The sequence below is a fragment of the Sciurus vulgaris genome, assembly GCF_902686455.1.
Source record: "Sciurus vulgaris genome assembly, chromosome: 7".
In the NCBI taxonomy this organism is placed as follows: domain Eukaryota; kingdom Metazoa; phylum Chordata; class Mammalia; order Rodentia; family Sciuridae; genus Sciurus; species Sciurus vulgaris.
In genome coordinates, this window is record NC_136467.1 from 42,731,535 (window position 1) to 42,745,377 (window position 13,843).

Here is a 13,843-nt window from a genome sequence, read left to right on the forward strand (position 1 = left end):
AAATTTAAGACATTTTTTTCAGAATGTCATTTACTATCTATTTATTTTAATATTTTATATTTTAACCCTTTCTCTTGTAAAACAATATAATTTTCTACCACATTGGATATTCTACACCTTAATATTGAAATATTTCACTTGAATTTTCTGACTTGACACTCAATAGTGAGACAAAAACCCTGATGAACTGTGTAGACAACAAATTCTTATGCTTAATAATAATAATACACACTAAACTTACCAGCAAAAATAACTTTTCCATGTAAGACTAAAATAGAGTGGGTGGAGAAGGGTATAAAATATGCAAATAATCAAAGGAGAGGCAGAAAACATACCATTTCCAGTTTTTTAAAATAGGCAGCAAAATCTAAATAGTAGGTAATTCTTTTTAAAACATAGGTTTAGGGACTTTCATTTCTAGCAACATACTGAAATGGGCACCTATTTCACCCTTCTTATAAATAGCATCTCTCAAACATATTCATGAGTTTTTATGTAAGAGCTAATTTATACATCAGTTTCCTTTCTTCACTGAGACTAGAAAATAGGGGACAAAATCAAGGGCATATTCAAGATGAAGAGTCTTAAAAAGAGAACCTTATAAAATTGGAAACTTAAGGGACTCCAGTCACAGTATAAGGATTAACTAAATATAAATCTCTCTGAATCTCAGTAAGAACAAGCACCTGTCCTAAAACTTACACTGAAATTTAAGAAAGCAAAGGGACATTAACAACTAAGAAAAAAAAAATAAAAAATAAAAACACTTAGAACAAAATGGAAGGATTTGCTCTACAGCCTAATTCTTGTTTTAAGCTTATCTATTTGTTCTAATATCAAAGATAACTGAGAGCAACCACAGATAGTGTTTATATTTGGTTTTCTTTATCCCTTAGAACTTTCTGATGATTAGGTACATTTTCTTCCTTTAAAAATATTTCAGAACATTTTGCCCTCAACTCACCCAGCCAGCTGGTCTGGCACCCACTGGTTCCTGGTGCCCACACAAGCCAGTACTTGCCAGTCCCAGCACCAGCCTGATCCCCAACTCACTCCCTCCCCAGTCCCCTGGTCCCACCATGTGAACCATCAATTCTGCACCCAATAGGCCCCTCCTGTTCCCCAATCCCCAGGCTCCCAGTGGCTCCCTGGCCCCCAACCCAGCCTGTCACTCACAGCCTGAGGTTGGCTGCAAGTCCCAGCACCCACTCACTGATTCTGGCAACCAACCTTAATCTGCCCCATGCAGAACAGCTGGGCCTCTGACATGGTCAAGCCCTAACTTGCACCACTTAGCACATACCCACCAAACCTACCCTGTCTTTTGAGCAGTTTGGCAGTTGCCAGCAATTCCAGGACCCATCTGCAAGTTCTGACACCTGGCCTTGATCTGCCTTGTGCAGAACAGCTGACAACCCCACTTAACTGCTGAGAAGGAAAGCTGAGAAACTTTGAACTCCACTGGTAACAATTATTCAATTTTCTATTGAGATCTTTTATTTTCTGCTCATCTTTTTCTTTTTTTTTCTCATATTTCTATCATTTTTGAAACCAACTATTTTTCATGCATCAGTTTATTAAGGACTAGGATGTTTGAATAGAATATTTCAGGGTTTTTTGGCATTATTTTATTTGTACCTTTTCCTATTTTTAAATTTTTTAAAAAAACACTTTAATTTATATGTTTTTTTCACTTTTCTGTTTCCCTTGAATCACTTTCCCTCTTCTTCTCCTAAAAATCAACCTCAATTATTTCCTTTCCCCTTTTTCTATAATTTTTTACTTCTATCTTCTCTCCTCCTTCCTCATAAACATCACATCCTGCACCTCTCCTGTTCTTTGTCCACCATCTAAAACTGTAAACCCTTTTACAAACTTACTGTTTTTATTGTAGGCAATGACTGAACACATCATTTCTGTTTATTGCAATAAAACTATAGACATCATGGTAGGGGCTATTTAGATTAAGGCTGTATATTGCTTGAATTGGTTACTGTTTTTTATTTGTATCCCCCTTAAAGGCAAGATACTGGAAACCTCAGGGACATTACAAGTCTACAGGGTAGAGAATGTACTGTCACAGATCCACATTGTTAGATAGGTAGACACACAAAAAGCATGAAGAAACAAGGGAACAAATTGCCCCAAACAAATCAACATGAGCCAACAATAGAATCTAATGGCCCCAGAGTGGAAGAAATGTCAGAGAAGGAGTTTTGAATGTACATAGTTAAACTGATCTATGAGGCAAAGGAAGATCTAAGGGATGAAATCAGAGATAAAATTCAGAAGGTGAAAGATCACTTCAATAAAGAGAAATTCTGAAAAGAAATCAAGCAGAAATTCTTGAAATGAAGGAAACAACAAACCAAATTAAAAATTAGACTGACCACTTGAAAGAAAATGAATTCAGGAAATGAAGACAAAATATATATTCTTGAAAACAAAGTTGATCACACAGAGAAGATGTTAATAAACCATGAACAGAAACTTCAAGAATTATGGGATAACGTGAAAAGACCAAATTTAAGATTTATTGGGATAGATGAAGTCATAAAGATACAAACCAAAGGAATGCACAATCTTTTCAATGAAAAAATATCAGAAGATTTTCAGAACCTAAAGGATGAAATGGACAATCAAATGCAAGGCACTTACAAGACTCCAAATGTACAAAATTACAACAGACCCACACTAAAGCACATTATAATGCCTAACATACAGAATAAGGGTAGAATTTTAAAGGCTGCCAGAGAAAAATGACAGGTCACTTTGAGAAGGAAACCAATTGGAATCTCAGAGATTTCTCAATACAGACCCTCAAAGCTAGGAGGTCTTGGAAAAATATATACCAAGCTCTGAAAGAAAATGGATGCCAACCAAGAATATACTCAGTAGAATTAAGCTTCAGATTTGAATGTGAAATAAAAACCTTCCATTACAAACAAAATTTAAAAGAATTCACAACTAGAAAGCCTGTGTGACAGAACATTCTCAACGAAATATTCCATGAAGAAGAAATGTTTAAAAAGTGAAAACCAGCAAAGGGAGGAATATACTAAATAAACAGTCAATCAAAGGAGAAACTAATTCAAATTAAAACTAGAAATAAACCAAAATGACCGGGAATACAAATCATATCTCAATAATAACCTTGAACATTAATGGCCTAAACTCATTAATCAAAAGACATAGGCTTGCAGATTGGATTAAAAAGCAAGACCCAATAATATGCTGTCCCCTAGAGACCCTCCTCATAGGCAAAGACATCCACAGACTCAAGGTGTGAAAGGATAGGAAAAAAACGTATCACTCACAGGGATCATGTAAACAAGCAGGGGTTTCCATCCTCATCTCAGATAAAGTGGACTTCAAGCCAAAGTTAATCAGAAGGTACAAAAAAGGACATTTAATACTGCTTACATGGACTACCATTCTTCTTGCCTCTCACATTCATTGTTGGCCAATGATCATTAAGCCCATGCCACAAATTTTAAGTTTCTTTTAAAATATGTGTAACAAAATTCACTTCCTGCAGTTTCTGTTTCGATCAGAGTAATGTAGTTTATATTGTCATAACAAAAACAGACATTTCAGAGAATTAATACAACAAAGTTTTGTTTTACATTTAGGCATCATATATAATGTTGATCAGCAGTAATACTTTGTCCATTATCATTATTGAGGAATTCAGGCTGATACAGGCTCAATCAGATGTATGCACAACCACCACAGAAGTAGAAGAAAATATTGCAGACTGTGCATGGTTCTTAAGGCTTCAGGCAGAAAAAGAACACATACCGTTTTTCTTCATATCTTACCGATGGTGATATCAATAGACCACATCAAACTTTCAAAAGGATAGAGTTGTTTGTGACTATAGTCACAGAAGATATTTTATTAAGTAAAATAATAGGCACAAAAAGGCAAATACCACATTATCTCACTCATGTGTAGATTCTAAAATCATTTGTCTCATAGAAGTTGAGGGTAGAGCAATGGTTTACCAGAAGCCACGTAGGATGAGAGGCAGGGAGGATGGAAATATGTTGGTCAATGCATACAAAGTTATAGTTAGGTGTAATAAGTCCTGGATTTCTACTGCATAGTAAGGTAAGGTAATTATAGCAAATAAAATGTATTGTACACTTTGGAAGAGTTAGAAGAGAGGATTTTGAGTGTTTAAACACAAAAATCATTATACAATGATCATTATACAATGTATACATATATCTAAATATTATAAAAATGTACAATTGTTACTCATCAATTAAAATAAAATAAAACTAAATTAAAAAAAACAGAAAAATCAAATCATTTAATTCACCCAGAAGAAAAAGAAAACTGAACTATTTATGAAAAGTTTTAATTTGTATCACACCAACAGAAACAATGACCATTAGACTGCAGATAAATTTTATACAAATTAATTTTTTTAAAAATCCTTAGTATATCCTATTGATTATTTATTATTGCTGCTATAAAAAATTACCACAAACTTGGAGATTTAAAAAATATGAAGCATTACAGTTCTAGAGATAGGAAGTCTGACATGATCTCACTGAGGTAAAAGCTCAGATGTTGGCAGACTGTTTCTTCTAGAGACTCTAGGAGATGATTCAGCTTCTAGAAGCTACCAAATTCCTTAGACTATTGGTTCCCTTTTGTCTTAAAATCCAGAATGACCAGCTGAGATTTTCTCACATCACTCTGACACTGATTCATCTACTTTAAAACATTTGTCCATTGAAGTCATCAAAGATGATTTCCCTACACCATGGTTATTGATAAGCAGACTTATTTCAACCCACAACCACAGTTCTTTTTTTGCCATATAACATAACACATTTGTAGGTTCTAAGGATTAGGATATGGACATCTTTAGGGGATTTTTAATTCTAACTACTACAGAGCAAGCAAATTTGGAAAGTAAAAGAAGAAAACAATTTCTAGAAATAAACACAAAACTATATTTAAAAATTTAGTTCACTGAAATAACAAAAAGCTAAGTAAAGAAAAATGGAGGAGGGCGATCCAAGATGGTGGACTAGAGGGTGACTGCATCTCCAGTTGCTCCAGAACCCACGATTCAAGAAGGGGAGGCATTGAGAGACTCGGACTAAAATAGAACCACGGGGTGAGTCTCCACACCTGGAGAAGCTCGGCCCGGGCAGCAGGCCCAGATACGGGCGGCTTATTAGAGTAGGGCAGGGCAGCTAGAGTCTCCCCCAGGTAGCCCTGAGCACTCCGGTGGTGGGCGCCTCCCACAGGGCCAGACACTCCAGCTTCTCGGAGCAAGCCCCTCAGTGAGAACCTTTCTGCACACAACCAGCTCCAAGTCTCTGATCCAGCGCGCGGCGAGCTCCAGCCCACCCAAATGCTGCTTCAGAGACCAGGACAGGGCAGCCATAGACTTCCCCAAGCAGCCCGGCTCCCTCCAGTGGGAAGTGCCTTTTTAGGCTAGCTTCTTGGATCAGAATGCGCGGTGAGAGCCTTTCAACACAGAGCCAGCCACAAGTCCCCAAGCCAGCGGAGACCTCCAACACGCAAGCAGCCTCTGGGACCAGGGCAGGGCAGTCAGAGACCTCTCCGGTGGCCCTGCCCCCTTCCAGCCCACAGGCTTTATCAACGGGGCAATCCAAGATGGCGGACTAGAGGGTGACTGCATATCCAGTCACTCCAGAACACAGGATGCAAGAAGGGGAGGCATTGAGAAACTCGGACTAGAATAGAACCACAGGGGGAGTCTCCCCCACCCGGTGAAGCTTGGCTGGGCGGCAGGCCCGGATTCGGATGGCTTATAAGAGTAGGGCAGGGCAGCTAGGGTCTTCTCCAGGCAGCCCTGGGCATTCCAGCGGTGGGCTCCTCCCACACAGCCAACTTCTCAGAGCAGGCCCCCCAGTGAGAGCCTTTCCACACAGAGCCAGCTACAAGCCCTGGAACCAGTAGCAGTCTAGGGACAGCTTTCTTTGGAAGTACACCATTATCAAGTTACTCTAAGACTTCAGGCTACTGAAGGCTGGGAAGTGATACACTGGAAATCTACAGGGACACTATAAGCCAATAGAGGAAATCTGTAATATCTCAGAGTCCCAATGACATCTGACCAATATGAGAAAACAAGGGAAGAAAATGTCCCAGACAAACCTAGATAGTATATCAATAGAACCCAATGACAGCACAGCAGAAGAAATGTCAGAAAGGGAGTTCAGGATGTACATAATTAAACCAATCAGGGAAGCAAACGAGGAGATGAAAGAGCAAATGCAGGCATTAAATGATCATACCAATCAACAGTTAAAAGATCAAATACGGGAAGCAAGAGATCATTTCAATGAAGAGTTAGAGATACTGAAAAAAAAACAAACAAACAGAAATCCTTGAAATGAAGGAAATAATAAACCAAGTTAAAAACTCCACAGAAAGCATAACCAATAGGATAGAACACGTGGAAGACAGAACCTCAGATATTGAAGACAAAATATTTAACCTTGAAAACAAAGTTGACCAAACAGAAAAGATGGTAAGAAATCATGAACAGAATCTACAAGAATTATGGGATATCATGAAAAGGCCAAATTTAAGAATTATGGGGATTGGGAAGGCTTAAAGAAACAAACCAAAGGAATGAACAATATATTCAATGAAATAACATCAGAAAATTTCCCAAATCTGAAGAATGAAATGTAAAAACAAGTACAAGAGGCTTATAGGACTTCAAATATACAAAATTACAACAGACCCACACCAAGGCACATTATTATGAAAATACCTAACATTCAAAATAAAAACAGAATTTTAAAGGCCACAAGAGAAAAGAATCAAGTTACATTCAGGGGGAAGCCAATAAGAATATCAGCAGATTTTTCCATCCAGACCCTAAAAGCTAGAAGGGCCGGAAACAACATTCACCAAGCCCTGAAAGAAAATGAATGCCAACCAAGAATCTTATACCCAGCAAAATTTACTTTCAGATTTGACGATGAAAGAAGATCCTTCCATGATAAACAAAAGCTAAAGGAATTTACAAAAAGAAAGCCAGCATTACAGAACATTCTGAGCAAAATATTCCATGAGGAAGAGATGAAAAACAAAGAAGCAAATCAGCAACGGGAGGAACTATCCTAAAGGAATAGCAAATAAAGGAGAAATCAAAATCATATCAAAAAAACCAAAATGAGTCAAATGACTGGGAATACAAATCATATCACAATAGTAACCCTGAATGTTATTGGCCTGAACTCATCAATCAAAAGACATAGACTGGCAGATTGGATTAAAAAGAAAAATCCAACAATATGCTGCCTGCAAGAGATTCATCTCATAGAAAGAGATACCCATAGACTAAAGGTGAAAGGATGGGAAAAAATATACCATGCACACAGACACAGCAAAAAAGCTGGAGTATCCATCCTCATTTCAGATAATGTGGACTTCAAGCCAAAACTAGTCAGAAGGGATAAAGAAGGACATTACATACTGCTTAAGGGAAGCATAAATCAGCAAGACATAACAATCATAAATATCTATGCCCCGAACATTGGCTCATCCATGAAGGTCAAACAAATTCTTCTCAATTCCAGAAATCAAATAGACCACAACACAATAATATTAGGCGATTTTAACACACCTCTCTCACCACTGGATAGATCGTCTAAACAAAAATTGAATAAAGAAACCATATATCTCAATAACACAATCAACAATTTAGACTTAACGGACATTTATAGAATATACCATCCAAAAAGAACGAATACACTTTCTTCTCAACAGCACATGGATCCTTCTCTAAAATAGACCATGTTTTATGCCACAAAGCTACTGTTAGCAAATACAAGAAGATAGAGACACTACCTTGTACTCTATCAGATCATAATGGATTGAAATTAGAAATAAATGACAGAATAAAAAACAGAAACTTCTCCAATACCTGGAGATTAAATAATACACTATTATATAATGAATGGATAACAGAAGACATCAGGAGGGAAATTAAAAAATTCTTAGAAGTAAACGAGAACAAAGACACATCCTATCAAAATCTCTGGGACACTATGAAAGCAGTACTTAGAGGAAGATTTATTTCATGGGGCACATACAAAAAAAGAAGTAGAAATCAACAAATAAACAACTTAACACTACAGCTCAAAGCCCCAGAAAAAGAAGAGCAGACCAACAACAAAAGTAGTAGAAGACAGGAAATAGTTAAAATCAGAGCCGAAATCAAAGAAACTGAAACAAAAGAAACAATCGGAAAAATTAACAAAATAAATAGTTGGTTCTTTGAAAAAATAAACAAAATTGATAAACCCTTAGCCACACTAACAAAGAGAAGGAGGGAGAAAACTCAAATTACCAAAATTCGGAATGAACAAGGAAATATCACAACAGACACGAGTGAAATACAAAACATAATTAGAAGCTATTTTGAAAATCTATACTCCAACAAAACAGAAAACCTCGAAGACATCAACAAGTTTCTAGAGACATATGAATTGCCTAAACTGAATGAGGAGGAAATACACAACTTAAATAAATCAATTTCAAGCAATGAAATAGAAGAGGTCATCAAAAGCCTACCAACAAAGAAAAGTCCGGGACCAGATGGGTTCTCAGCCGAGTTCTACAATACCTTTAAAGAAGAGCTCATTCCAATACTTCTCAAAGTATTCCATAAAATAGAAGAGGAGGGAACCCTCCCAAACTCATTCTATGAAGCCAATATCACCCTGATACCTAAACCAGACAGAGACACATCGAGGAAAGAAAATTTCAGACCAATATCCTTAATGAATATCGACATAAAAATTCGCAACAAAATTTTAGCAAATCGCGTACAAAAATATATTAAAAAGATAGTGCACCATGATCAAGTGGGTTATATCCCAGGGATGCAAGGTTGGTTCAACATCCAGAAATCAATAAATGTCATTCACCATATCAACAGACTAAAAGTTAAGAATCACATGATTATTTCAATAGATGCAGAAAAAAGCATTCGATAAAATACAGCATCCCTTCATGCTCAAAACACTAGAGAAAATTGGGGTAGTGGGAACATTCCTTAACATTGTAAAGGCCATCTACGCTAAGCCCATGGCCAATATCATTCTAAATGGTGAAAAACTGAAAGCATTCCCCTAAAAACTGGAACAAGGCAGGGATGCCCTCTTTCACCACTTCTATTCAACATCGTTCTTGAGACTCTAGCCAGAGCAATTAGACAAACCAAAGAAATTAAAGGGATAGGAATTGGAAAAGAAGAACTCAAACTATCCCTGTTCGCTGATGACATGATTATATATTTACAGGAACGTGGAAATTCCACCAGAAAACTCTTAGAATTCATAAGTGAATTCAGTAAAGTAGCAGGTTACAAGATTAATGCTCATAAATCCAATGCGTTTTTATGCATAAGTGATGAATCTTCAGAAAGAGAAATTAGGAGAACTACCCCATTCACAATAGCATTGAAAAAAATAAAATACTTGGGAATCAATCTCACAAAAGAGGTGAAAGACCTCTACAATGAGAACTACAGAACACTAAAGAAAGAAATTAAAGAAAACCTTAGAAGATGGAAAGATCTTCCATGTTCTTGGATAGGCAGAATTAATATTGTCAAAATGGACATACTACCAAAATTGCTATACAGATTCAATGCAATTCCAATTAAAATCCCAATGATGTACCTTACAGAAATCGAGCAAGCAATTATGAAATTCATCTGGAAGAATAAGAAACCCAGAATAGCTGAAGCAATCCTCAGTAGAAAGAGCAAAGCAGTGGGTAGCGCAATACCAGATCTTCAACTCTATTACAAAGCAATAGTAACAAAAACAGCATGGTATTGGTACCAAAATAGACAGGTAGATCAATGGTACAGAATAGAAGACATGGACACAAATCCAAATAAATACAATTTTCTCATACTAGACAAAGGTTCCAAATATATGCAATGGAGAAAAGATAGCCTCTTCAACAAATGGTGCTGGGAAAATTGGAAAACCATATGCAACAGAATGACATTAAACCCCTTTCTCTCACCCTGCACAAAACTCAACTCATAATGGATCAAGGACCTCCGACTCAGACCAGAGACCCTGCATCTTATAGAAGAAAAAGTAGGTCCAAATCTTCAACTTGTTGGCTTAGGATCAGACTTCCTCAACAGGACTCCCATAGCACAAGAAATAAAAGCAAGAATCAACAACTGGATAGATTCAAACTAAAAAGCTTTCTCTCAGCAAAGGAAACTATCAGTAATGTGAAGAGAGAGCCTACAGAGTGGGAGAATATCTTTGCCACTCATACTTCAGATAGAGCACTAATTTCCAGAATCTATAAAGAACTCAAAAATCTCTACACCAAGGTTACAAATAATCCAGTCAACAAATGGGCTAAGGAAACAAACAGACACTTCACAGAAGAAGATGTACAAGCAGTCAACAGATATATGTAAAAATGTTCATCATCTCTAGTAATAAGAGAAATGCAAATCAAAACTACCCTAAGATTTCACCTCACCCCAATTAGAATGGTGATTATCAAGAACACAAGCAACAATAGGTATTGGCGAGAATGTGGGGAAAAGGTACACTCATACATTGCTGGTGGGTTTGCAAATTAGTGCAGCCACTCTGGAAAGCAGTATGGAGATTCCTCAGAAAGCTTGGAATGGAACCACCATTTGACCCAGCTATCCCACTCCTTGGCCTATACCCAAAGGACTTAAAATCAGCATACTACAGAGATACAGCCACATCAATGTTCATAGCTGCTCAATCACCATAGCCAGACTGTGGAACCAACCTAGATGCCCTTCAGTTGATGAATGGATAAAGAAACTGTGGCATATATATACAATGGAATATTAGTCTGCCATGAAGAATGATAACATTATGACATTTGCAGGCAAATGGATGAAATTGGAGGATATCATGCTAAGTGAGATAAGCCAATCTCAAATAACTAAAGGACGAATGATCTCGCTGATAAGTGGATGAGGAAATATAATGGGGGTAGGAGGGGTTAGCGTTAGGGTTCGGGTTAGGTTTAGGGTTAGGGATAAGGAGGGTGGTAAGAATGGAGGAAGGAAGGACTGTATAAAGGGAAAAGAGGGGTGGAAGGGGTGGGGGGGAAAGGGAAAAAAAATAACAGAATGAATGAACAACATTGGCCCTATGTAAATTTATGATTTTTAATAAAAAAAAAAAAAAGAAAAAATGGATGAATTAAAAAAAACTGAAGAAATTACTCAAGGCACCTAAAAGTAAGACCAGAAATTTAAAATATTGAAGGAAAGCCTGGAGAGAGTGATGACCGAGTAAGAAGGTGTGTATTGGAACAGGAGATTGATATTTTGTAAAAAGGTAAAAATAGCTCAAATCTTATATTCAGAAGACTCAATGAACTCTGACACAATAAAGTTAAATACATGTAGATATATCATTATATAAACAGATAATGACCACATTGTTAAAACTCAAAACAAAGAATAAATTTTTAAAAGGAAGTAAGATTACCAATAACCTTCAATGAATGATGGTAACAATTACGGCATCTTCCTGATGCAAAAATTTGCAAATCATAAAACAAAGGAATTATAACTGCAAAATATATAACGATATAGCCAAGGAATTTTACAGTCAGTGAATACATCCTTCAAGAAAAAAGTGAAATAGACATTATCAGACCAAAAGTAAGAAAACTGCCACAGATGTCAAGTACAGAAACTTCTCAAAATAGATTGCAGATTAATATAAAGTATACTAATATAAATGTTTGAGATGCTAGAGAAAGTGAAAAGCATAGGATGTGTTGAATAGGTTTGTCTATCTATACAAGCAGTGATATATGGAATAACAGTAATGATATCCTGGCATTAAAAATAAAGTATTTAAATACCTAAAACTAATGTTAAAAATCAGTAATGGGATAAATAAAAGGAAAATATTTAAGGCTGTTGTATATTGGTGAAAAAGATTTAAACATCACTTAACTTTAGGTTTTAATAAGTTAGGGGGTTATATTAACATATCTAGCATAACTTCTTAAATATTAAAATGTAAGAAATTCAAAGAAAATACAAGGGAAAAAGTACAAAAATAGAACTAATTAATTAAAACAAGGTAAGAAAGAGGAGAAAAGATAACAAAATAAAAAATTGGACAAATAGGAAAAATAGAATAAAATAAATATAGCAATATAAATATACCATATATAATGCAGATATACTAATACCATTAAATGCAAACAAATTAAATGTTCAGACAAAAGACAGAGATTATCAAATTGGTTATTGAACAAGTAAAAACCTGTTATAACTAAGACAAGATATAGAAAATTTAAAATACAAAATGAAAAATTATCAGGAAAATATCAAACCAAATCATAAGAATTAACAATATTCTACAATTTTCAGACTACTAAAGTGGTCATTATGTATAATCAAATCTATTACTAACCAAAGAAGCCTACCATAAGAAGATATTTTTAGATACAGAGGACTTCTACAAAAAGCATTACTAGAGGAATAAAGACGCTGATACCCAATGATAATTACAGATCAATGATAATATATACATATTATTATATATATTTAATTTAATATATATTTAATTATATATATATAAAATTCAACACTACATCCTCAATAATGTAATATTACAATTAATAAAATAGAAATTTAAAAAGATTCAAGGAAATGTGACTGTCATCATAATAGGATATGTTAACATAGTTCTCTCAGTAACTGGTGGGCCACTGAACACTTTTACAAGTTATTAAAAATATATCAATAAAATACAATGAAAAAAGGACAGAAGTAATAAATAAAAATAGACATTGAAAAGGAAAAAAATATAAAATAAAGGAATATCAACAAATACAAATGTTGATTTATGAACAAAACTGGTGAATTTGATTTTTAAAAGTCTAAAGGTACAACTTAAACATTTACAGTAGAAAAAAGAGACCTACAGGTATATAGGTTCTACATATATTTAAATGACAAAAAGAGACTACTATGAATAAATTATAGAAAATAAGAGGGTTTGGCAAGATTATTGGATTCAAAACAACTCAGAATAAATAAAACTGGCAATAAATGATAGGAAAATTTAATCAAATTTTAATTTAAAACTTAATCATAAAGAGTTGAGTCAGCAGTTTGTCAGAATAGTAGTAGTAGTAGTAATTTTTTCCAACTGGAGTTTTAAAATGAATTGCTATAATACTAACCACTAATTATCATATCCTATTTATATCTTAAAGCTATGATAAAAAGCTACTTAAAATTTCGAGAAACAAGGCTAATGTTTGTTACTTAAATATCATTTTCTAAGTTTATCTGATATAGTTCCTGTAAATTGACTTGCATGAGTTGTGACGATCAAATAGAACGTTTAACTTACTGAAAAGCAAACATCCAAGAGGGTGCTGGTGTCCAAACAATTCACTTGGAAAGGCATATGCCACTGATGCTGAGAATAAAATTTGGAAATACTCCTTTAAAATGTTCTTCAAAGTCAATTTGGAAAAGTTTTTCCCTCTTTGTAGTTTATATTTTCTTTACAAATAAAAATTCCACATTTTACTTAACATAAATGGAATGAAGAAAAATATTGCCACCATCTCAAAATATAGAATCATGTGGTAGCACAGATGACGTGGATGTTATACATCTGACAGATGGAGAGCCATAGGTGGTCACTGTACCTGGAACAGTTCAAGGTACAGATGGTTTTTGTCTGTGTTTTTGAACAAGAATGAAGAGATGTTTGTTTATTTTATTTGAAATGATAGTTCAGAAAAATATGGAATGATAGAAAATCACCTTAAG

At 35.2% G+C, this 13,843-nt stretch overlaps 1 protein-coding gene across 1 annotated transcript in view; it reads right to left on the reverse strand.

The window, feature by feature from the left end:
- Window positions 1-13,619, reverse strand: part of CLVS2 (clavesin 2) — a 137,869-nt gene extending 124,250 nt beyond the window's left edge. Inside the window, exon 1 of the mRNA XM_079146270.1 lies at window positions 13,416-13,619. Coding sequence (XP_079002396.1) covers window positions 13,416-13,429 — 14 coding nt within the window. The 5' untranslated portion in view covers window positions 13,430-13,619. The remainder of the gene's footprint in view (window positions 1-13,415) is intronic.
- Between the last annotated feature and the right edge of the window lie 224 nt (window positions 13,620-13,843).